The following is a 23,746-nucleotide window of genomic DNA, read 5'->3' on the forward strand; positions in this document are numbered from 1 at the left end:
CACACTCAAGGGGCCAAAGAGCCGCATGTGGCTCGCGAGCCACAGTTTGCCGACCACTGGTCTAGCCCATCCTCTGCACCCTCGCCTAGCCCCTCCTGCCGTGGCCCTCAGACCCCTGTCTGCTGGCCCTGCTTGCACCTGCTGATGGTGCGGAGTGATTGGGGCTGGCACCAGCAGCCAGTATGAGTGGGGCTGGTGCCATCAGTGGGTGCGAGCAGCAGCTGCTGCCCTGATCGCCCCTCAGGGTGACCGGCGGGGCAATTGGGGGGGCCCCCCGCTGGCATCCACCTTGGCTGGCCTGGGGCCTGCAGGCTGGGGACAGCTCCTGCATTGAGCATCTGCCCCCTGGTGGTCAGTGTGCATCATAGCGACCAGTCATTCCACTGGTTGTTCTGCCATTCTGTGAATTTGCACATTAGGCTTTTATTATATAGGATAGGATTTGGGATAAAAGTTAATGCTAGTTAGCATGTAGGGGGTTCAAAAAAGAGATGAGTTTGGTTATGTACAAAATAAATTAATAATTTTTCTGAATATCTCAGTTGTAGTGTGTTTAAACATTTTTTTAAAAATATGTTTTATTGCCCTACCCAGTTTGGCCCGGTGGATAGAGCATCGGCCTATGGACTGAAGGGTCCCACAGTAGGAGTGGGGCTGCCAGCAGACAGGGGTCTGGGGGCCGTGGCAGGAGGGGCTGGGCGAGGGTGCAGAGGATGGGCCGAGACCTGCCTCTGTGCCCACCACAGCCTCACGGCCAACAGTTCCTTTCAAGGTGCACAAATTCATGCACTGGGCCCCTAGTTTTAAATGTGAGACTTAGTCTAGCCTAGTGGTCGGCAAACTGCAGCTCACGAGCCACATGCGGCTCTTTGGCCCCTTGAGTGTGAGGTTGCAGGCTCAATCCCCAGTGGGGGTCATGCAGGAGGCAGCCGATCAATGATGAGAGAGAATTGATGTTTCTATCTCTCTCTCCCTCTTCCTTCCTCTCTATAATCAGTAAAAAAATATATATTTAAAAATATGTTTTTATAGATGTTTAGGAGAGAGGAAGGGAGAGAGATAGAGAGATGGATACATTGATGAGAGATAAACATCAATTGGTTGCCTTCTGCATGCTCCCTACTGGGGATGGAGCCCACAACCTCAGCATGTGCCCTGACCAGGAATCAAACCAGAGACCTCTTGGTTCATGGGTTGACGCTCAACCACTGAACCACTCTTTCCTGGCTAAACTTTTTACCCTTATAGGAAGTCAATGGAAGAGAACCAATATTTTATTGTAACCCTTTTTCTTTTCCCCAGCAGATATGAGAAGTGTGCCTCTCCTCATTATGGCCGTTGACCTTACAAGATGAGGACTGTTCTCCACATGGGGACATGTCATGCCATATTTCATAGGGAGGAGGCTCAAAGTGAAGGAGGGGTGCTATAGTACTCAAACCCCTCTACCCCCTTCTATTTTAAATCCAGTCCCTTTCTTTTGTTCTTAAAATGAAGTTTGATCACAGTATACCCTTGCTTAAGGTGACACACTTTTTCTAAGTGAGATTTGGAGTCAAATACAGTGAAACAAAAGGAAAAACAATTTGTAGATTCCAACAGCAGCTCTTAACAAGCTTCTCAGTGTAAGTGAATAAAGGAGAATATGACTTGCACTTTTATTGTTTTTATTGCATTGTTAATTTTATTATTAATTAACTAGAGGCCCAGTGCACGAAATTTGTGCACAGGGCGGGGAGTATCCCTCAGCCTGGCCTGTGCCCTCTCACAATCTGGGACTTCTCGGGTAGGGTACCTAGGCCTGGCTGGTGATCAGGGCCTATTGGGGCTTTCCTTCCCTCAACTGCTGCCAGCTGGCCCTGTCCCCAACCCAGCTGTTGCCATTGCTTGCCCTCCCCCGCCACTGGTTGCCTCCTTCTGTGGGGCGACAGGTGTGGGGTGTGATTGCTTGGCTGGCTTGAGCCTCCCTCTATGGGACTATCACTGGCTGGCCCCGCACACCCACCACAGCGTCACTGGCTGGTGGCCTGGGCCTCCCTCTGTGGGGCGATTGATTGCAGGGCCCCCAGATCGATCTCCCCACAGAGGGAGCCCCCACCCACCCTTCACAGCACCACCAGCTGAGAGGCCCCACCCACCTCTGCGGGGTGATCATGGGGCGATGGCGGGGCCCCCCAACCAATCGCATCACACCCACCTTGGCTGGCATGGCGCCAGTGTGTATCATAACGTCAGTAGTTCTCAACCTTCTGGCCCTTTAAATACAGTTCCTCATGTTGTGACCCAACCATAAAATTATTTTCGTTGCTACTTCATAACTGTAATGTTGCTACTGTTATGAATTGTAATGTAAATATCTGATATGCAGGATGGTCTTAGGCAACCCCTGTGAAAGGGTCATTCGACCGCCAAAGGGGTCGCAACCCACAGGTTGAGAACCGCTGCCTACATGCTCCCTCTGGAGCCTGGGGTCTGTTTTCTAATAGCACTTTCCTTACTGAATGAGTCAAGCTCTTCAGGGCCCAAATCATAGTCTCTGATTTTAAAGAAATCTGTTATTATCAGGCCCTGAATGAATACTACTAAGTGGTTTCCTGTCTTGAAAGGACTCAGGAAACCACTGTCTTTTAACATTTACTTCCAGAAAGATCATCCTTTGGTGTCTAGAGAGACCCTCCGTGGAGAGAGTGAATGCAGATCCAAGGACAAGGACCCCAGAATCTGTGCTTTACAAGGATGAACTTGACAGAGGTGGACCCCGGGAGAGAATTTTGGTGCAGAGCCTCACTAATCCTGCTCTTGTGTGGCTTTGAATTTTTTTTTAATGCATTCTTATTTAATGTTCAATTTTCCTAACTTTAAGTTAGTGCCCTTTTTAAGCAAAAACTATGTTTGAGGTTCTTTTTGCTTCCCCCAAATGAAAACTATAATAAGAATTTACTAATTAAAATGTACCTTAAAATATGAATCTATTTTTAATAAAATAATATAGTTACATTTATATCTATGTTTCCTGAGATATACTGTTTACATATGAATTTGGTTTATTTTTTTCTGACTTGTGTAGGTATTAACTTTAAAGATAGCTTATTAATATGAATTAGAAATGACATGTCACTAAGTATAATTTTGGCCTATACATTTTTAGTTATAACAACTACTTGTCCAGTATTTCGGGGAAGGAAGGATTTAGACTCAAATTGGAAAATAACAACAAAAAACAACTGGAAGACATTATTTAAGGTTAGTGTTTAACAATAAATTGCACCAATCAACAACTTAAACAAATAAAAAAAAAACCCTCTGCACGCCTGACCAAGAAATGGATAGGCTGATTTTTAGTCACATTTGGGGAGCAGATGGTAGAATTATTCTGTGTGCAGACTGGTGATGCAAACCATAAACCTCAGCTATCAAAATAACAAAACGAAGTAAAATGTCATTGGCATTCAGATGACAATGGATGATGTTTCAGTCTTTGATTTTCTGGAAAATAAATAGAGGACTTTACTAAATGAGAATTTAAAAAAATAAAGAAAGAATGTGTCAGCAGGGAATAAATAATGGTATCGTCTCATCAGGCTCAAAATATTTTCTCTGTGACCAGATTCATAGAGGTTATGAAAAGATGAGACAACTTAATTTGCTTCCAAGTATTGGGATCAGTCCCTGCAGTCTGAGCCAAGCTGAGGCTTAGAAATGTAATTGGCTTTAATTGTAATTAATTTAATTAATCACAGTCATACTGTGAGTCTAGGCTGCTTGAGATTCTATTTCAACAACTTTCTGTTCACCTCCACATTTTCCTTTTTTTAAAATGCAAAGCCAAGAAATAGCGAGGAAAGGTGAATAGATGTGTTGTTTTTTTTTTCCTTTTTGATCCAGCCATTTGTGCATAGAACATTTAATTATACAGAAGAGAGAATTCAGCAAGATATGCATGGTCACAAAATTGTATTTTAACTTATTTTTTAAAAAGGCAAGATTTTCATTTTAACTGAGTTTTACCTGTTAGGCCAACTTTGTGCCAAATGTCTATAAATGAATGAGATAAAGATTGAAACAAGAAGGAACTCTAGCCTCTGTGCTAAGTTGGGGAGGAGGCAGACTAATATTGAGAAAACCAGAGGTCAGTCCGTGGTATGTGGTACAGGAACTGAGCGATACCGGGCGAGTCATCACTGCTATCATTACTTTTCTTCTTTATGATAGCATTAGCATACATCCAGGGAAATGCACTGCCATTCAAGAGATTGTTTCTGTTCATATACATTGACATGGAGTATTAGAAATGGGCTCTGATCAGGTTTTATTTCAGAACTTGTGACATTTCCCACTTATTTTTTTTTCCACATAAACTTCATTTTTCTCTTCCACCCAATATTAAGTTCTCCTCAGGTCAGAAGCAATATTGTTGCCTTCAGCATCCAATAAGTGTTCACCAAGATAACTCCTGATCAGGAGTTAAGACTCTTTTTTATTTAACATCATTTTCCTGCAGGCCCTGGCCAAGTGGGTAACTCAGTTGGTTACAGGGTTGCCCCGATATGCCAAAGTTGTGGGTTTGATCCCCAGTCAGGGGGAATACAACAATCAACCAATGAATGCTGAATGAGCAGAACAAATTGATGTTATTCTTTCCTTTCTTTGACAAGTTAAAAGTACTATTTAACTTTGAGTTACTATTATTAATAACATAAGATTTGTGAAAATGTAGGAAACAGATTTTGCTTTCCAAGGCGGACGCGTGGAGAGATGGTTTGTGTAAATGTGTGGTCACACGTCGTTCTCTGAGCACTCACGATCAGTGTCCATGTCTTACTGAAATCCCACCTGGTCCTGGTGCTCCTCTGTGAAGGGAGAACTTCCCAGTTATTATCCAGGCTTGGACTGGGCCAGTTCACCTGCACTCTCCTCACTCTGCTGCTCAGTAGTTATATGACCTATTAGAAAGTTTGACATTTTGAACTACAGTGCCTTGTTACAGTAAAGGCCATACCATGCCAGGGTATTCATGGGCCTCCTATAGCCCTTAATTTGCAATCATGGAAGCCCTGCTCAAGAGAGAGAAGCTGGGTCAGCCTGCTCTCTGTCTTAAGCAAGTATCATTCTGAGTCAACAAGCCACAGCTTCCGGATGAGACTGGAAGAGACAGCCAACTCAGGTTCTGGGCAGGAGAGCACTGGTTCATGCATAGTTCAGGTGTCCTGGTCTCGGAGTTCTGTCCCCAGATCCTCATGGATGGGCCCCAAGGACAAGTTCATCCAAACACAGTTTGAGTGCACATAGTGAATGCCTGACAAAGAGTAAGTACTTAATATTTTCAAAATCCTATATAATAAAAGCCTAATATGCTAAGTGTCCAGTCAGCCTGTTGGCCATTCAACCAATCATGTTGCTAAGGCTGATGATATGCTAAGGCTGCTCAATGGCTCGCTGTGATGTGCACTGACCACCAAGGGGCAGACAGTCGACCAGTTACTATGACATGCACTGACCACCAAGGGGAAGACACGCTGACCGGTAGGTGAGTTTGCTTCTGGGGTCCGGCTGATCCGGACTGAGCGAGACGGCTGGACACACCCTGGAGCCCTCCCACAGTCTCTCCTCGTTTGGCCAACCTCCCAAATCCCTCCCCAGTCCCAATCATGCACCAGTGGGGTCCCTCGGCCTGGCCTATGCCCTCTCACAATCCAGGACCCCTCGGGGGATGTTGGAGAGCTGGTTTCGGCCTGATCCTGCAGGCCAGGCTGAGGGACCCCACTGGTGCATGAATTCGTGCACCGGACCTCTAGTAAATTAATACGGCCGGACATGCCCTGGAGCCCTCCCGCAGTCCCCCCTCATTTGACCACCTCCCACTCCCTCCCCAGTCCCTATCATGCACCAGTGGGGTCCCTCGGCCTGGCCAACACCCTCTCACAATCCGGGAGCCCTTGGGGGATGTCGGAGAGCTGGTTTCAGCCTGATCCCGCAGGCCAGACCGAGAGACCCCACTGGTGCATGAATTCGTGCACCGGACCTCTAGTAAATTAATAAAGGATTCATGTAATAATGTGTACCGAATACTACATTATGCATAATTCCGGGAGACACATAAGAAACTATGACATGGTTCTATACCAAATATTTTAATTTACTTCAAAAGACAAGACAAGCATATGTGAAATATTTGAATGTTTAAAGTGGGGAGTTAAGTGATAGCATGCTGATTTAAAGTGTAGGGCTACCAGAATTCAAAGACACGGGGGACCAGTGGCACAGTCTCTTAGGAAGTGAAACTGGAGATAGATTTTGAAATATGGATGGGATTTGAGAAGACAAAAGAGTATGGGCATTTCAAGCATGACACAATGTCTAGAAATGGAAATATGTGTGTTTGTTTCACTCTTTCCTTTCGGGCGATGCAGGGGTAGGAGTGAGCATTGGAGGTGGGTATTTAAAACAAAATAGGTTATAACATAAAATATATATCATAATATAACTATTCAAAAACACACACATGTGTACTAAGATGTATATATAAAGATATTGCTCAAAATCGTAAAAATTTTGCAGTAATTTAAATTCTGTCAGGGGAATGGTTAAATAATAAATAATACTAGGAAGTAGATGAGAAGAATATAGTAGGTCTCTGTGTGCTGACAGAGAAAGACCATCATGGAAAGACACAATAGTATATTAAAGGTGAAAATGCATTTATGTAATATTTGTCAACTTTGAAAATTGATTTTAAAAAATCAAAGTGGTATTTCAGGAAGATGAATGTGGTAACATTGTGTCAAGTTAAAAGGGGGTGATTGAAAGTGAAAGGGTATTGGGGGATGTTTGCTTGCGTACAGACACAGGAGGCCAGAGACAGGGCCCTGAATGGTTAAGAGAAAGAACCCAGAGACCTTCTGAAGAGTGACTTTGAAGGACTTCATGGCAGATTCTTGATAGAGGGGATGAAGGCAAGAGAAGAGAAGGGAGATGTTTCAGGTTTCAGCTTGGGAAATAGGCACTGAGGACTGATTTCTATGAAAGGGGAATAGACTCGTGCTAATAGGAAACCTTTCAAGAATTTCTGTGTCTTTTTGTTTCTCAGGATGGAAGAAACAGTACGAAATCTATTGCAGAGTCAAGGACCTCCAGAGCAGAAAAAAGAAGACACTGTTAATATAATGGTCTATCAGGTACACCACGGTTCTTACTCTTGAATGGGTACTGATTTTCTCATTTTCTCTAGCTCTGTCCTCCCTAATTCAGAGAGATATAAATAAGTATGGGCCAGACCCTGGTGCTGGGATCCATATGGTTACCTCTGTTTGAGGAATCATGTGCACATTTATTTAACTCATTCTTTTTTTTGAATTCCTACTGTGAAACAGATTGTAGATTTGGTTGGAGGAAGATGTAAAAAGTTAGTTTGCCGTGAAACTGAGAGAGCTATAAAAATATCGAAGTACTCTGTGACCAGGGCTATGAGAGAGGTAGATCCCACACTGTCTGGGAACACAGGGAAGGGGTAACTCACCCTGTCTTGGAGATAAGGAATACTTCCCAGAGAGCTATGCCACTTATGGTGGGCCTGGAACAGAGAACAATAGGAAGGACACTGGGGACAGTGGGAAAGCCTAGCTGAGGTGCAGTGGTGTGCATTTGCATGGCAGGCACATGGAGAATGAGAAGCTCAAGGTCATTGAGTAATGGTCTGGGGAGAGGAAATGTTGACTGTGAGACTGAGGGTGCACGGGAGAGCTGGATGAGGCCATGCTCATATGCTGGGCACATGGGTGTGGCCTTGTCCCCCGTCAGTGTTTTGGGGGTCCACAGAGAGTAGGAGGTCAATGCAGTAACAGGTTGTTATCATCCAGAGGCCCTCAGCCCCTGGCTCTTTAACACCAGCAAGGTGGCCAGGCTGGAGGGCAGGACACTTGGCCTGAGAATGACCCAGTTGGCCACACAGTTGGGAAGACTCTTGCAGGGGGGTAGAGAAATAACAGCAGAAAGAGCACAGGTACTGTTTATAGATAAACTAGAGACCTGGTGCACGAAATTCGTGCACTTGGGTGGTGGTGAGGGGTGTCCCTCAGCCTGGCCAGCACCCTCTCGCAGTCCGGGAGCCCTTGGGAGATGTCCAGATGATGGCTTAGCTCACTCCCCGCAACAGTTGGACATCCTTAGCACTGCCGTGGAGGCGGGAGAGGCTCCCGTCACCACCACTGCACTTACCAGCTGTGAGCCCAGCTTCTGGCTGAGTGGCGCTCCCGGCCTGCACCTCGCAATCCGGGAGCCCTTGGGAGATGTCCAGCTGATGGCTTAGCCCACTCCCCGCAACAGTTGGACATCCTTAGCACTACTGTGGAGTCAGTGCACGTCATAGCAACCGGTTGTTCCACTGTTCAGTCGATTTACATATTAGCCTTTTATTACATAGGATAGAAGACTTCTGTTGAAAAATCACTTGAAATGACAAATAGAGACCTAATATCCATTGCACAACTGTGTATAGAGAGCTAAAGAAGCTAAGGCAGGCAAGGAAGTGGGCTGAAATTTGAGGTAATTCCCATGGCTGTGCTCATGTCTGCTGGCTAAGGAAGTGGTTTTGGGAGGTAAGTATAGGAGCCCAGCAGGTAAAGATAACCTTACACTGGCTTCCCTGAACTCATGGGTTTGGGGCTCTGCAACCTAACTTGTCATGAGAAAGATTGGGAGGATTCTGATCATAAAAGCCACAGTAGCATACAAAGCTAAGAATTCCAGGCAGAGTTGGTTTTAAAAAATCTTTGTCCTCAATAGTTGACTCTGGAGACATGTGTAGGACTCCTTTAGGATGATGGACAGCTGCTCTCCATCTCCAGTGAATACCGTGCAAGGAGTTGATTTAAGCTGCCTCAGAGGAGATTAAAGTGAGTGCTATGCAGACAATTAATAAATCAGTAAAATCCACTTCTTGCAGAAGTACCCTTTGTGAGGGGTGTCTTTTCATAGGAATGCACGGTCCACTTTTCCTGATGTGCGGTCACCTAAAGTTAGGATAAGGATTTCAGTCCTCCCAGCTGTGAGTCTTTCTGAGGTATTGCGCTGCTTTGGTAGAAAATTGAGGTATAAATAAAAGGAGGGGGAGGGTACAATCTGCAGTAAGGGGTTCAGTGCAGCCTAAAAGAGCCACATGAATCTGAACCATAGTTCTGCCCCCCCCTTCACCTCCCACCGGGCATGCCAGGCCCAAGGTAAAACCAAGAACTCACATCCCACTGTGCTTTTCCCAAACGCCTCCTTGCTGCTTGTCCAGATTCCTTCTTTCTCTAGATCATGCTTCTCTTATCTCTGCACTGCTTACTACACATTTAACACCATCATTAGAATTTAATTTATAAAACTGGAAGCTACTTAGAAAACAGAGGCACTTTAAAAAATGTGTTTTAAAACTATTTCCTGTCTATGACCCAGTCCATTAGGTTTGGGGACTCAGTGCCTCCCTCTAGGGGGGAGGCAGTAAATCACCAGAATTGATAAGACATGGACGGATTTTTCAGTCATTGCTGTCGCTGGCCTCAGGCTCCTTATGTGGAAAATAGGAGACAGTCATGGGTTCCATGGCCCATAGGGTCATTTTCACATTCAACAGATTTACTGAGCTCAGAGTATGTACTGGGTACAGCCTGTACTCTGGGGATTCAGGCAATGAGAAGGGGGAGAGAAATGCTGCTGGGCAGCACCGAGGCCAGGGTCCCTGGCATCTCCCTAACCCGGGTCTCATAAGTGTGGCTAATAGCGGCTCAATAGGTCTGTACGAGCCGGGCCTGCTGACACCAGTGACGCCTTCCTGAAGTTAAATTCTGTGGTTCGAATGCGAGCTGGGAGATTTATTGCTTCATGGTATGGGGTGTTATGAGCACACGTGACTCAGACTTTCCAACAGCAAGATTTCTCTGACGGGAGCCAGAGGCCCATGCAAGGCTTAGGCCCATGGGAAAGCGGGCGTTGGTTTCATTTTCCACTGTGGAAGTTATATATATAGAGAGAGATTAAATGGTGGGGTCCAAGCGGCCCTCTGATTACTACCTAACTTGGGACCTAAACATAAGCCTTTCCACTTTCTATCTAAAGCACTCTACATTCATTTATTCATGTATTTACTCACTTATTCATTCAAGAGAGAGATTAAATGGTGGGGCCCAAGCGGCCCTCTGATTATTACCTAACTTGGGACCTAAACATAAGCCTTTCTACTTTCTATCTAGACCACTCTACATTCATTTATTCATTTATTCATTTATTCATGTATTTACTCACTTATTCATTCAAATGACAACTGTTCACTGACTTTTTACATAAGTGTAGTAGTTTCCCGTTGATGCTGCAGCAAACTTAGTGAGTTAAAACCGCACGCATTTATATTCTCTTAAATTCCTGAGGTCAGAAGTCTGGAGTTGCAGTGCTGGCAGCCTCAGGGAAGACCATTCCTCGCCTTTTACAGATTCCAGCATCCCTGGGCCTGTGCTCCTTCCCCCCATCTTCAAAGTGCAGGACTCCAAGCTCTGGTTCCATTGTCATATCTCTTTTTTTCTGAGTTTGACCCTCTCCCCTGCTTCTAGAAGGACCCTATGATTACATTAGACCAGTGGTCGGCAAACTCATTAGTCAACAGAGCCAAATATCAACAGTACAACAATTGAAATTTCTTTTGAGAGCCAGATTTTTTAAACTTAAACTATATAGGTAGGTACACTGTTATTAACTTAATTAGGGTACTCCTAAGGCTTAGGAAGAGCCGCACTCAAGAGGCCAAAGAGCCGCATGTGGCTCACGAGCCGCAGTTTGCCGACCACGGCATTAGACCCAACCAGATAATCCAGGAAATTCTCCATATGTCAAGATCTCCAATTTAATCTCATTCACAAAGTCCCTTTTGCCCTATAAGGCAGCATTCACAGGTCTCGGGGATTGGGAGGTGGACATCTGGGGGCGGGGCATTATTCTGTTCATGGCACTAAGTGACACATCCCTCTAGAAGGCTGGAGGTACCTAGCAGATAGCAAGCTAAGTGCTGGCGTACCACTGCCTGCCTGACAGGCCTTTCCTGGAGGGCTCAGTTGATAGGATGCTGGGCAGTGGGGAGGAAAGGCAAGTAATCAAATACGTGCAACCATGTGATGGGAGTCAGAATAGCAGCTTGCACGGGATTCTGGGAGCAGGAGGGATGATCCACCAAACCCACTGCACTGTTGTCCCTTGAGACCCTGCCATCTGCCTCACACTTATTTTTTAATAATCCATCCATACCTAGCACCAAGGACAGTCTCATTTCATCAAGGGAAATAAAACACATCAAAAGATTGTCTGTAGAGGAGCCTGAATCACTAGAAACGTCATGAAGTTTCCTTCTGCTTTTTTTTCCCTCCAGGTTATTCTCTGTAGGTGGTGTCTTATATATTCTTGTCACCCAGGTCACCATCTTATTTAGTCAAGTGAATTAGGAAACAGGTTAGAAAAAAAAAAACGTAATTGTTTAAGACGTGAAAGGGACCAATTAAACACACATGAAACAGAGTGACTGGTGGGAGAGGGCATCATTCCCCCAGCTTCCTCTGTGGCAATGTCTAAACACAGGCGGCCTGGCTGAGTTACCACGAATCCTAACACTGACAATGGGTTGCCTCCTATAGTCCTCTTGTGTCCATAGCTACCCTCTGTGCTGCTCTGCTATAGTGAATATACTTCCTCTTGTCTCTGTTCTTCTCTGTGGAACATGAAGTGAACCCACATTGGCTAATTCACTTAGAAAGAAAGAAAAGTAAATGGGCAAGTGGAAACACTAACAGCTTCTGCCACTCACAGGACCTCAGAGGGTCACCTAGACTCCCTGGGTCCCTCGGTTTTCATATTTGTAAAAGGTTAGGTTTTGGACTAGATTAGGGATCACAAACACAAATGCCCACAGTTGCTAAATAAAAGTGGGTCAGGTAGCCCTAGCTGGTTTGGCTTAGTGGATGGAGCGTGGGCCTGCGGACTGAAGGGCCCCGGGTTTGATTCTGGTCAAGGGCACATGCCCAGTTGTGAGCTCGATCCCCAGTGTGAGGTGTGCAGGAGGCAGCCAATCAATGATTCTCTCTCATCATTGATGTTTCTATCTCTCTCTCCCTCAATTGCCAAAAAAAGTGGGCCAGGTCTGAGAAAAATCAAGTGTTCTCTCGGGGTTTGCCTTCTATTTTTCTACTGTCAATAAGAAAACAGGTACAGAGAGAGGTTTTTTTTTTTTACTTGTTTTTGTTTGTTTTTTAATGAAATACAAAATTCTTGCTTATGAAGTAGCATCCCATACCGGGTTGAATGCCAAAGGACAGTAGGGAGTGGTGGAAACTGCGGCAAACTGCGGAGCCACTGTCAGGCCTGCAGGCAGCAGCCCCAGCCCAGCTGCAGCAGAGTCAGATGCCCCAGAATGCGGACAGACAGCCACATGGTTCAAAAGAAGATGAAGTTCAGTTTGATGGGCAGTCTCTCAGTCTGTAAATAAGGCTTATTTTCTATGCATGGACTAAACAATGTGTTAGACGAAGGGCAACCCTCCGAAGAGAAACACGATTTCTAAGGTTTCTTCTTGCTCATAGAACTCTGGGATTTTGATGCTTCTTTGCAATCCCATGAGGCCTTGCTACATGAGTGTGAAACAGAGTGTGTCAGCCTGGAGAGCTGTGCCCACCAGGAGCCAGCATCGCTGAGCACCTCCAGGTACAGTCATGTGCTAGTCACTTTACCAGTGTGAGCGCTTGTCTTATGACGAGAGACCTTGGAACTAGTGTTAGTATGTTCCTCATTTTACAGAAGAGGCGATTGAGGCACCGAGAGGTTAAATTGCTTGCCCAAAGAGACCCATTTCCACCTGAGCTCCTTTGCACCCTTTTAGCTGGCTTGATAATTTGCCATAAAAACCTGAGCTCCCTTTATCAGGAGCTGCAGTGAGTCGCTGTCCCAGGGGAGAACAGAGAGGTAGGTAAGTGCTCAGCAATCTGCAGCGGTGTCCAAGTTTGCCTCTCCACCTCTTATTTTATCCCCCCTGGGTGGAGAGCCCTGAGCTGTGTGCTCCCTGAGCCCAGCTCCATTATTTTTAATGATGGTCTATGCTCAGTTATTGACACCTTGGCCTGCATTTAAAGGAATGCAATATTTAACTCAAGTTATTTTCATTTGAAGTGATCTAATTGAAAAGCAAAATGACTTTTTCCTGAAATAATTCCTTAAAAGTAGTCTCAGATGTGATTAAGCAGTTGATACTTGTGGAAAGGGAACCTTTCTAGTTATCTTAAAATTTGTCAATCATCAAATATTTGTCCAGTTCCTTTGATGTACACACAAGTGTGTGACATAGCCTGGGACCTTCCCTGGAGCCCAAGGCCTGCCTGGCGGAGATGCTGCTTCCTTCACAAATGCTAATTCTTCCCCGGGGCAGGACACGTTTGACTTCAAGCTCCACCACCTTCTTCCCCAGCAATGACTTAAACACCATAAGTAAACTAAAAGCTTTAAGTGCACTAGAAAGACAAGTCAGGGTTGAGAAGTTATATTAAACAATCAATTACAAAAGATACCTGGGAAAGTTCCCTTACATAGCAAAATATCTCTAAAATATTTAAAGTGTGAGTTTCCCCAACTTCTAACATAGTAGCATTTTTTTTTCATGAACACATGTAAACGCAAGGCAGACTGAAGTTCCGGGATTGAGGCCTTCAGGAGCTGCGAGGCTCCTGAGTCTCTTCCTGGTTGGTACCAGAACCATCTGGGGAAACCCTGACACATCCCACTGTCCGGGGACCTCCTGGAAGCTCCTGACTTAGAGTGATCTGTTTAGTTTTGTCATTTCCAAGTCTGATGAGTCATCTTCATCCCCTGTATTGGCAGCTAGCAGGAACTTTAGAACCTATTCATTAACTGGCAATGTCCCCTCATTGTGCAGAGGAGTAAATGGAGCTGATGTTCACAGCCCAGTGCTCAGTCCAGGGCAGAACTGCATATGCATCTCTACAGCGTCTGGCTGATTCTTACACACGCCGTCCATGGCTCAGTAAGTGACCTTGCGGTTAGTTAGCCAAGAGGAGCAAACTCTTTAGAAGTCTGCAGAGAACTGGACTGTAACTTACCCAAGTTACTTAGAAAAGTGCTTCCATTTTCTTTTTATAACTAAACAAAATAAGGCAAGCAAAGGCAAATACGTGGATCTGCAGTCAGGACCGCCAATGAATGCACACAGCTGGAAAAATGATCTCAAATTCTACTGTCTGCTGAAAGGGTAGCTAAGTCGTTGCACAGGGATTTATAAAATTATAATACACACAAGGATATGCAGGTTTATTGAGTGCTTTTATTTATGTCTGTGGCCTGTGATCTCAGGAAGTCTCAAGGGCCTTTGGTTCCGCTTTAAGAAAGTTGGCCTTTTACCTCACTGACCCAGCTGAATAAAGAGGTGTCACCATCCCCCCCCCCCCAAAAAAAAAGAGATTTGGCCTTTTCTTTGAATTGCTGTGAACTTTGAATAGCTGCTGAGGGGGGTAATGGTGATAAAGGGAGTGTTTTTATTGTGTGTTAAGTTTTAAAGGGCGAAAGTGTTCCTTGAGGAAGCAATTTTCTTCCTTCCTCTTTGTGTTCTTCTTTTGGTTTTATTTAAAGCAACATCCTCTATTCAAATACGTTTAGGACTCAGCAGTTCTCAACCTGTTGGGTCGCGACCCCTGAAAATACATCCTGCATATCAGATATTTACATTAAGATTCATAACAGTAGCAAAATTACAGTTATGAAGTAGCAACGAAAATAATTTTATGGTTGGGGGTCACCACAACATGAGGAACTGTATTAAAAGGTCGAGGCATTAGGAACGTTGAGAATCACTGTTAGGTAAAGAAGGCAGGCTTTCTCAAAGTAAGTGCCTGATGAGATTCAATACCACCAAAAGCATCGTCCTACCTAAAACATTTCTCTTCCCTTTGAAATCATTCTGTAAGATGAATTAATGATTGTACAACCTAGAAAAAGAGTTTTTTTAGAATTCCAGAAGTTTCCAAAACAGCCTCGTGTGGGAGCACCCACTTGTTAGCACACCTGGACAAGGGGAACACTCACCTCTAATTCCAAGGTTGTGTTAAATACTTGGGAAGGAATGGAGACGTTTTAAATACTATCAGTGAGAGTTTAGTTACTTACTTACTTACCGGGAATTTAGAACCCTTGGTTTAATGGATTCTGACTCTATTTTCTCTTTCTCAATTTCTGTCTAAATTCTCTGCTCAGACATGAATACTTCTCTTTTTATGTTAGATGCTTTGACCCTGAACTGAACTCTTACCAAGTAAAAGCAGAAAAGAATCTCCTTGTTAAAACCAATGTAACCTCTGGATAAAATGGTGCCCTGGAAAAGCACCTCTTCAGACAGGTGAGCCGGGGTTTGCCCATGAACACAAATCACACTCCTCGGCTTCGCTCACAGTGGGCCAGACCCTCTTTGGGATATTCAGATAGTGTCTGCGGTCAGGAGGTTCTGTGGATAGGCTCCAACCCAGGTTGCTTGTTAGTAAGTGCGTGGCCTGGGCAACTGCTTAGGGCAATTCAGATCATTAACCGGGCATATCAGCTATTTCTTCCTTGTAGAAAATAAATACATTTGAACAGAGCAAAATCAGGATGATATCAGTCCTTGAACTTTGATCCTATTTTCTTAACTGACCTCAGGCTAGAAAACTATGATTTTCTTCTTTTTAGGACTTGGCTTATCAGTGCTTTATGAAATGGGGATAAAATAGTCCTTGGGGGAAAATGAACAACTTTCCTGAGATCTCTCCTATACAGTAACCTTTCAGCTAGATCATCCCTATTGATTTTGTCTGCACGGTGACGATGAAGAGGAGTCACCAGGTGTGGGTTTGAGAAAAATGGTCCGGCCTGGCGTCTGCTGTCTGCATTTAAGCCATGGCAGGCTTCAGGTGTTCACTGGCCTGACAGGCCTACCTGAGGAGACAGAACCAGGCTTTTGCAGGCTTAGAGCTGGTCCCTGAGTCCTGTACAGCAGATTCGGACTTTGGAAAGTGGCCACCTGCAAGAAGGGATCTTCTCCAGGAACAAATGTAGACAAGGGCTCAGACTCTGCTCAGGTCCTCAACCTACCTGGGCACCAACCCAGAACACTTCACAGAATCCCTGGAGCCGAGACTATGCCCTGGCATGTTTAAAAATATCCCCCAAAAAGTGTAATATGTCATTAGGACTGAGGGTCAGTCAACACCATGCTCCTGAAGAGCTTCTCTAGCCAGCTCAGATCTGTGGGGAAAGTGCAGGAGAAGATTCTTAAAGAGGGTTGACTCACAGAGTGAAGGCGAATGGACTTCGATGGAAATTCAATGACTTCCATCTCACAAGTACTTTCGCTGTTGCTAGAAGGGCAGTTATCTAATCTCAGGTCATCTAAGGCTGTCCAGCTGTGCCAGTGACCAAGGTGGAGGATTTACCTCCACGCACTGGGCTCTGTAAACTCCTCCGGTTCTCGAAGGGCGAAGATAGTGAAGTTCATTGAACACATTTTGTTCCCTCCACCCCATGGTGGTCTGTCAGCCACGCATTCAAATACAAATGTAAGCAGTTTCTGTATTCTATTTTCTTCTGTGTAAGCGGTCATGTAGGTTAGTGATGGAAAGAAGCAACCTGAGGAAAGGAACATTGCAAACCATTAAAAAGAATGCCATGACTCACTGTGGAGAGACCACACATGCCGGATGGTGGGTGGAGAAAGTGTGAAGGGGAAAGTAAGAAGTTTAGGGTCAGACAGACCTGGAAGTAGATCCCAGTTTTCTCTCTCAATTCCTTTTGTCAACTTGGGCACATGAGTTAGTTTGAGTCTCTCTTCTCTCTTCTCCATAGAGGGTATAATGAGGCTAACAGCTTGACAGGCTGCTGTCTTCCAAGGGCTTCGGCAGACCTGATTTCATAAGGATAGAGGCAGTGTATAACGTGCACAGCACATGTTAAACAGTCAATGAACAGCAGCTAGTACATATTGTTATTACACATCTAGCCCTATCTATCTACTCAACTATTTTCTCTTCACATAAATGCTTCCTCTTACCCTGCCCCACTCTAGCCCACCCTAGCAGCTAGCACCATGGAAACTGCTGAAAATATAAATGTCTCAGAATTGGAGAAAATGACAAAACTATGAGAAACGTAGACATATCAGGAGTGCTGACCCCAGGGTCAGCTCCCAGACAGGACTGCCTTTCGGGTGGTACCTTTTCCCACTGCACAATCTTGGCATCCCCGGACCCTGTCTGCCAGTATTTTCTCATTTAGATATGTCTCTTTAAAATGCCACCTATTAAATGCAGCACTCCACATAAGAAATAAAGAACAGGGAAAATAAACACAACAGTCCTTGAAGAACATTTCGTTAAGCTTTTTTTAAAGTTAAAACGATGATGAGAAAAAAATATCAATTCCCAGCTGGGGCCTCTGTGTGGAGTCCCCATGTTCTCCCACATCTGCCTGGGTTTTCCCTGGGGACTCGGTTTCCTCCCACATCCTCAAACTGTGCACCTGAGGAGAACGGATGTGTCAACATTGTCCCCGTCTCAGTGTGGGCGTGTGAGTGGCCCTGGGATGGAAGGGTGTCCTGTCTAGAGCGAGTCCCTCCTTGTGCCTGATCTGCCTAGAGAGGCTCTGCCACCTGCAACCCTGAACTGGAATAACTGGGTTGGACAATAATTCTCTTACTGTTTTTATTAACGTTGCTTAAATGTATATAGAGCTCATGTCTATCTCAATGTTTAATATTAGAAGTGTTTTAGGTATTCGTTTAGAAGTTTATTGATGTTTTTGTGACCAGAAATATGCTATAGGAACTTAACTCTTGTTTATATCAATTTGCCTATGGTAAAGTTGTTTTTATTATCTGTCATCGTTTCACTTAGAAGTCACAGTTTCCAAAAACCTATTCTTTAAGGGATGGTCATTTACATGTTAGTATGAGCCACAAACTCGTCTCTGAAAACTGGAATTTAGGATGTGGGATGTGGAGGGGAAGAAGACAAGAAAATAATTTTCCTCAGGTTATTCAGGATTATAAGCCTCTGTGCTGATTAAATAAGTTTGGGTGAGACTCACCTTGAACAGGGGTACCAGGGAAGAGGTGTCAAGAAGTAGCATTCGGCCCTAACCGGTTTGGCTCAGTGGATAGAGCATCAGCCTGCGGACTGAATGGTCCCAGGTTCAATTCCAGTCAAGGGCATGTACCTTGGTTGCGGGCACATCCCCAGTAGGGGGTGTGCAGGAGGCAGCTGAATCAATCTTTCTCTCTCATTGATGTTTCTAACTCTCTATACCTCTCCCTTTCTCTCTGTAAAAAATCAATAAAATATATTTTTAAAAAAAGAAGTAGCATTCGGATACAGAAGTGAAGAGAAAGCCAGCTAATATGATGGGCAGATTACAGCCATCATTCCTATGGTGTGCCCAGTGCTCCTCCTTCTCCTGCCCTCACACTCCCAGGACCCAGACCCAGGCTGGGACCAGCATAGTAACTGCTGAAGGCTCCACATGCTAGCTCGTGCCATGTGCTGCACGCCTTCTGTGGATGCACCATATGTCAGAGTGACATTGCAGAGGCCCTTTTGCAAGCCCATTGAATTGGGGCCCTATAATGGCTTATTTTCTGCCCTCATCTGTTTAAATGAACAAGCAAAGATTGCTGGTCATTCATGATGATCCATTGTTTTGTAAATAAACCAAAGTATATTTTTTCCCAAATGTATTCTGTTTGGTAGGTTTGCCATTCCACCCCCTCCAATAAAGTTGGCTTCTACACTAAGTTAATAAATTAGCATGGTAAATTCATTTCTCCCCATTAAAGCCAAGCCTATAGCTTAGTCTGAATTAGGAAGCCACTACTGTAATTATAAGTGATGATCTGAAAAGAATCCCACTGCAAAGCATTCTTTTCTGTTTCATTTACTACGTGACTTGTAAATATATCCTTAAGATACGAATTAGGCTGCATGTCTCTAGAGTCATTATAATTAATTTTTTCTAATCCTTCTATTATTGTATTTTTCTTCTCTTTGGCTATTTATTTCCTTTTTTTCTCCTGAGCATTGCATATCACCATTGGAGCATTGGTAGTGAAAATTGCCGCAAGAAAAATTAATATGTGTTTTATGGTTTACACTTTCACATCATCTCATTTGGTCCCTACATTAACCTTTCTCGATAGGAAGGGCAGGAAGGGCAGCTTTGCTTTGCAGGTGGAGAAGCTGTTTTCCAGCAGCAGCTGACTTTATGAGCATCGTGCAGTGTCAGGTCACAGTGGACTTGGCCTTTTGATTCCAAGTCCCACAGTCTTGCAGGGGGAGCACGCATTATTCCATTCCACACCAGTGGTTCTCCAATCTGGCCATGCCTTGGAATCATCTGGAGATGATAAGTGATGCCCTGGTTCCACCCAGGATTCTGATTTCATGGTCTGGGGTGCGGCCTGGTTATGAGGATTTAAAAAATCTCCACAGGTCAAGTTTAATGTGCAGCCTTGTTTGAGATCCACTGCACTACAAGGTTTGAGAGTGACCTGCATTTTTTTCTTGCTCAGCCTCTTAAAGAGTCCCTACAATCAGGGTCTTGGATTCATTGACCTACCACCAGCATTTCCCCCAGAGTAGTCAACCTGGTACCTTGTTTAGAAGACACATTGAACTTCAGTGGGAGTTAGTCCTTGAAAAACAGTAAAATTCACCTAAATGGAAAGTCCTTTGGTTTTATGGATTCTCTGATGAGAGACCACCAAGGAGTAGGGGTATTCCACTGAGGTACAGCAAAGGATTATGAGTACTCAGGTGAGAGAAATCAGAGGGTTATGGGAAACTTAAAAAGCTTTAAGTTTCCTAAATGAGTCTCTCACAAGCTGTGAAATGTTTGTGGATTTGCTTTACCCTCAGGGCCTGGGGAACTCACTCCCAGCCATTTTTAGTCCATGGGTTAGTAGTGAGTGCATTGCTGAGGAGGCTTTTATGGGTCAACTGGAAGGACTATTAGGGAACATGTGGACGTGGGAAAGGTCAGTGAGTCATGCAGGAAAATGCTGGAGCAGTGGGGCCCGGTTGAGAGACCCAGGACAGGGTGGGCAGAGAACAGTGGAGATGCCTGAGGAAACGGCAGGGCTGAGGAAAACCCTGCTGGTGGGAAGGCGTGGCTGCAAGTGAAACGATTTCAGTTGCATAAATAAGAGGGAACCATGGGCACAAAGAAAACAAGACATGATTCTCAATTTACCCTAGTTAGTGTTGCCTATTAGCTACAGTTGAGGCCTAATTTCCTTTTTAAAAATTAGAACAATTAGCAAGTTTTAGAAAGTTACCAAACTAAGTCTTTGTCCTTGCATTGAGAAAACCAGGCCCTGGGAAGACAGTGTGAACGTGGCAGAGAGGAAGTGGGCAGCCATGCGTCACAGCTGGTTCTCAGGGTGAACTCCCGATCTGATCCTGACTACTGTTACGCACTGAGCATCCTGCTCAGTTTTCACGGGGACTGAGCTCAGCTGACTTTGCCTGTAGCTACGCCAGGACTGGGTGGGAGAGCCAGACACAGCGCCCGGTGAAAGGCTCTCCCACCCGGGTCTAGGGCAGTCCCGGGCAAAGCCAGCTGAGCTCAGTCCCCCTGAAAACTGAGCAGGATGCTCACTGCATAACAGTAGTCATGGCCAGAGTGCTGCAGGGCTAGTGTTTAGTGACAGGAAGTCTATAAAGTGATCATCTGGTATCTTGCACTTTAGGGCTACTTGGAAGGGTCAGACAATCTCATAGTTTATTAGGGTGGCCAAGACATAGGCCATGTTACCAGCTGATCATTATCATGCTGCTGGGTGTGAGGCGGCCAGCCCCTGTCTCCTGTGGTTTTCTGAGTAAAGATTTATAGTGACACATGAATGTCAGTCGCTATGTCGAGATGAGCCAGTCCTAGATGCTCAGAAGGAGAAAAGTGACCTCCAATATCAGCCACTTCATTTTGCAGGTGAGGAAACCAAGGGGCTTTGCCAAGGCTGCACTGACCATGAGTGGCAGACCTGGAAGGAGAAACCAGTTCAGTGGCTGGTTTTATGTTTCCCCTCTTCCTGTGGCTGCAGAGTTGCTTATCACTAAGATAGCTATTGGAGGGATCTAGACGACTGTTGGTTGGAGTAAGTTGGAAGAACTCTGGGAGAGACTATTGTCTTAGGTATCACAGCTTGCCCAGTTCATTATTCTTTAAATGCATGGAGATTTTGCATGAATAAATGGTTACTCAAGTTTTTGATGCATATACTGATTATATATATATTCACGTTCAAAGGCTGTTAAATCGCATTGTTTACCCATATCTTCAGAAAAAAATCACTTCTACTGTCATGGTAAACATCCTGCTTCCCTATTTAAAATGGTCTGACCCTCTAGCAACTTCAGCGTGAAATTATAGCTAATTTGCCTACAAACATCAGGTGGTCATAATAATCTGGCCACTCAGTATGTATATATATCCTATCTAATAATAGACAAACATGGTAATTGACCGTACCTTCACTACGCCTCCCATTGGCTAATCAGCAAGATATGCAAATTAACCGCCAACAAAGATGGCGGTTAATTTGCATATGTAGGCGTGAAGCGGCAGAGCGAAGACTGAAGGCAGCTCCGGCCGGATGGGTCCCGGGTGCCGGAGGAAAACCGGTGCCGGCAGCCAGGGGAAGGGAAGGCCTATTGCATGAATCTTTTCGTGCAACAGGCCTCTGGTATATATATAATCTTCTTCCTATATAATAAAAGGCTAATATGCAAATCGACCGAACAGCGGTACGACTGGTCGCTATGACATGCACTGACCACCAGGGGCAGACACTCAGTGCAGGAGCTGCCCCCTGGTGGCCAGTGGCCTCCCCACACAGGGAGCGCTGCTCAGCCAGAAGCCCTGAGCTGGGCTCATGGCTGGCTAGCGCAGTGGCAGTTGTGGGAGCCTCTCCGGCCTCTGAGGCAGTGCTAAGGATGTCTGAGTGCCAGCTTAGGCCGACACCCCCTGAGGGTTCCTGGACTGTGAGAGGGTGCAGGCTGGGTTGAGGGACCCCCTCCCATCCCCGAGTGCATGAATTTTGTGCACTGGGCCTCTAATATATATAGTATATCCTGTATATATAGTATATCTTACCTAATACTAGACAAACATGTAAATTGACCATCCCTCCGCTATGCTCACCAGCCAATCAGGAGAGTATGCAAATTAACCCAACAAAGATGGCTGTTAATTTGCATATGTAGGCGCGAAGCGGCGGAGCCCAGCAAAGACGGAAGGCTCCGGGCCGGAACCATGAAGACGGAAGGCTCTGGGCTGGAGCCGTGAAGATGAAGGGCTCTGGACTGGAGCGAAGGCCTGGGTCCTGGGTGCCGGAGGAAAACCGGTGCCGGCAGCCAGGGGAAGGGAAGGCTTATTGCATGAATCTCTTCGTGCAATGGGCCTCTAGTCTAATATATTAGTATATCCTGACCTCTCTGATTATCATTAGAACCATGCTTATTTCTGATTTATCTGAATTGCCTTCCCTCTCTTGCCCGATGAACCGCCGGCAGGGTCGCAGGTGTCTGCCTAGCGCTCCTTGCTTCTCTGCTCCCACTGTGGCTATGAGTGGCTTGTCAGAATGTACATCCCACTCAGTGACAAAGAATCACCTCAAGTGATAGCTTCCCGCTGCTTTCAGAGGATAAGGATAAAAATAATAGTTTTAATGTCAAAAAGCACACCAGGACAGTATTGCTGGTGGAATGTCTTCAGTAAAATTCTCAAACAATCGAGCCCTGCTCTGTGCACTGAATTTTGTCTGACTAGAGAGAGCAGGTATTATGTAAATTGTACCAGGAAAAAAGGTCACATTCTTTCCTTATCTCTAAGTTCCATTTAGGTGCACATAGGTGAAGCTTTCCTCTGTTCTGACAGGTGCCCCAAGAGAATTAACGAGATAATCCATCTCTGACTTTCCAAAGTATAAGGAATGTACCTCATTAGAGCTCTGCTTTTAGGTAACCCCAGAGGTGGGCGGTGGGAGGAATGGAACACCTTGATTAGGAGTGGGTCTGCCAGTCTCCAGAACTCTCCAGGGCATTTTAGGAGAGAAACTTTATGGCTTCAAAGGTCATGCGTCCCTGTGAGAGATGCATGTGGTGTGATGGCGGTTAAAGGAGAAGCATGCAAAATCTCATGTTCTAGGAGTGGAAGTCAGTTTAATGCTGCATTTATCTTTCATGCAAACATCCTAATAATCCATAGCATTATGTTTCTGATACTGAAATACTTGCTTAAAAGTGGTTTTCTGTTGAAAGGGCTTAAGAATACATAGTTCAGCCTTAAGCTTACTTACCGTGTCATTGGAGGGAAAGGAAGATAATATCATCTCTCACTCAGCATCACCATATTCCACAACCCTGGACATTTTCTGAGCACCTTATGCTTGTGCAGGGTGTGGTGAAGAGGATATGACATAGAAGCATGACTCTTGCCCCTGAGGGTCTTACGTTGGAATGGAGAGCTAAGGAACTGCATACAATGTCTGTTTACTGAATTCGGCATGACTAGTAGGCTTCTTCGTATGAACTAATTATTATTATTATTATTATTGCATTTGTATTGGGACCCTTAAATAACTATTTCTTAGCAGAGGCAATTTTCTGCCAATTCAATTCAGTTTAACAAACTCAGAATATACATAAATATA

At 45.0% G+C, this 23,746-nt stretch overlaps 1 protein-coding gene across 1 annotated transcript in view; it reads left to right on the top strand.

Annotated features, from left to right (window-relative positions):
- Positions 1 to 23,746, top strand: part of NCKAP5 (NCK-associated protein 5) — an 890,249-nt gene that overhangs the window by 548,834 nt on the left and 317,669 nt on the right. The window contains exon 6 of the mRNA XM_014546136.1: positions 7,088 to 7,175. Coding sequence (XP_014401622.1) covers positions 7,088 to 7,175 — 88 coding nt within the window. The remainder of the gene's footprint in view (positions 1 to 7,087; positions 7,176 to 23,746) is intronic.

This window comes from Myotis brandtii, unplaced genomic scaffold, assembly GCF_000412655.1.
Source record: "Myotis brandtii unplaced genomic scaffold, ASM41265v1 scaffold431, whole genome shotgun sequence".
In the NCBI taxonomy this organism is placed as follows: Eukaryota; Metazoa; Chordata; class Mammalia; order Chiroptera; family Vespertilionidae; genus Myotis; species Myotis brandtii.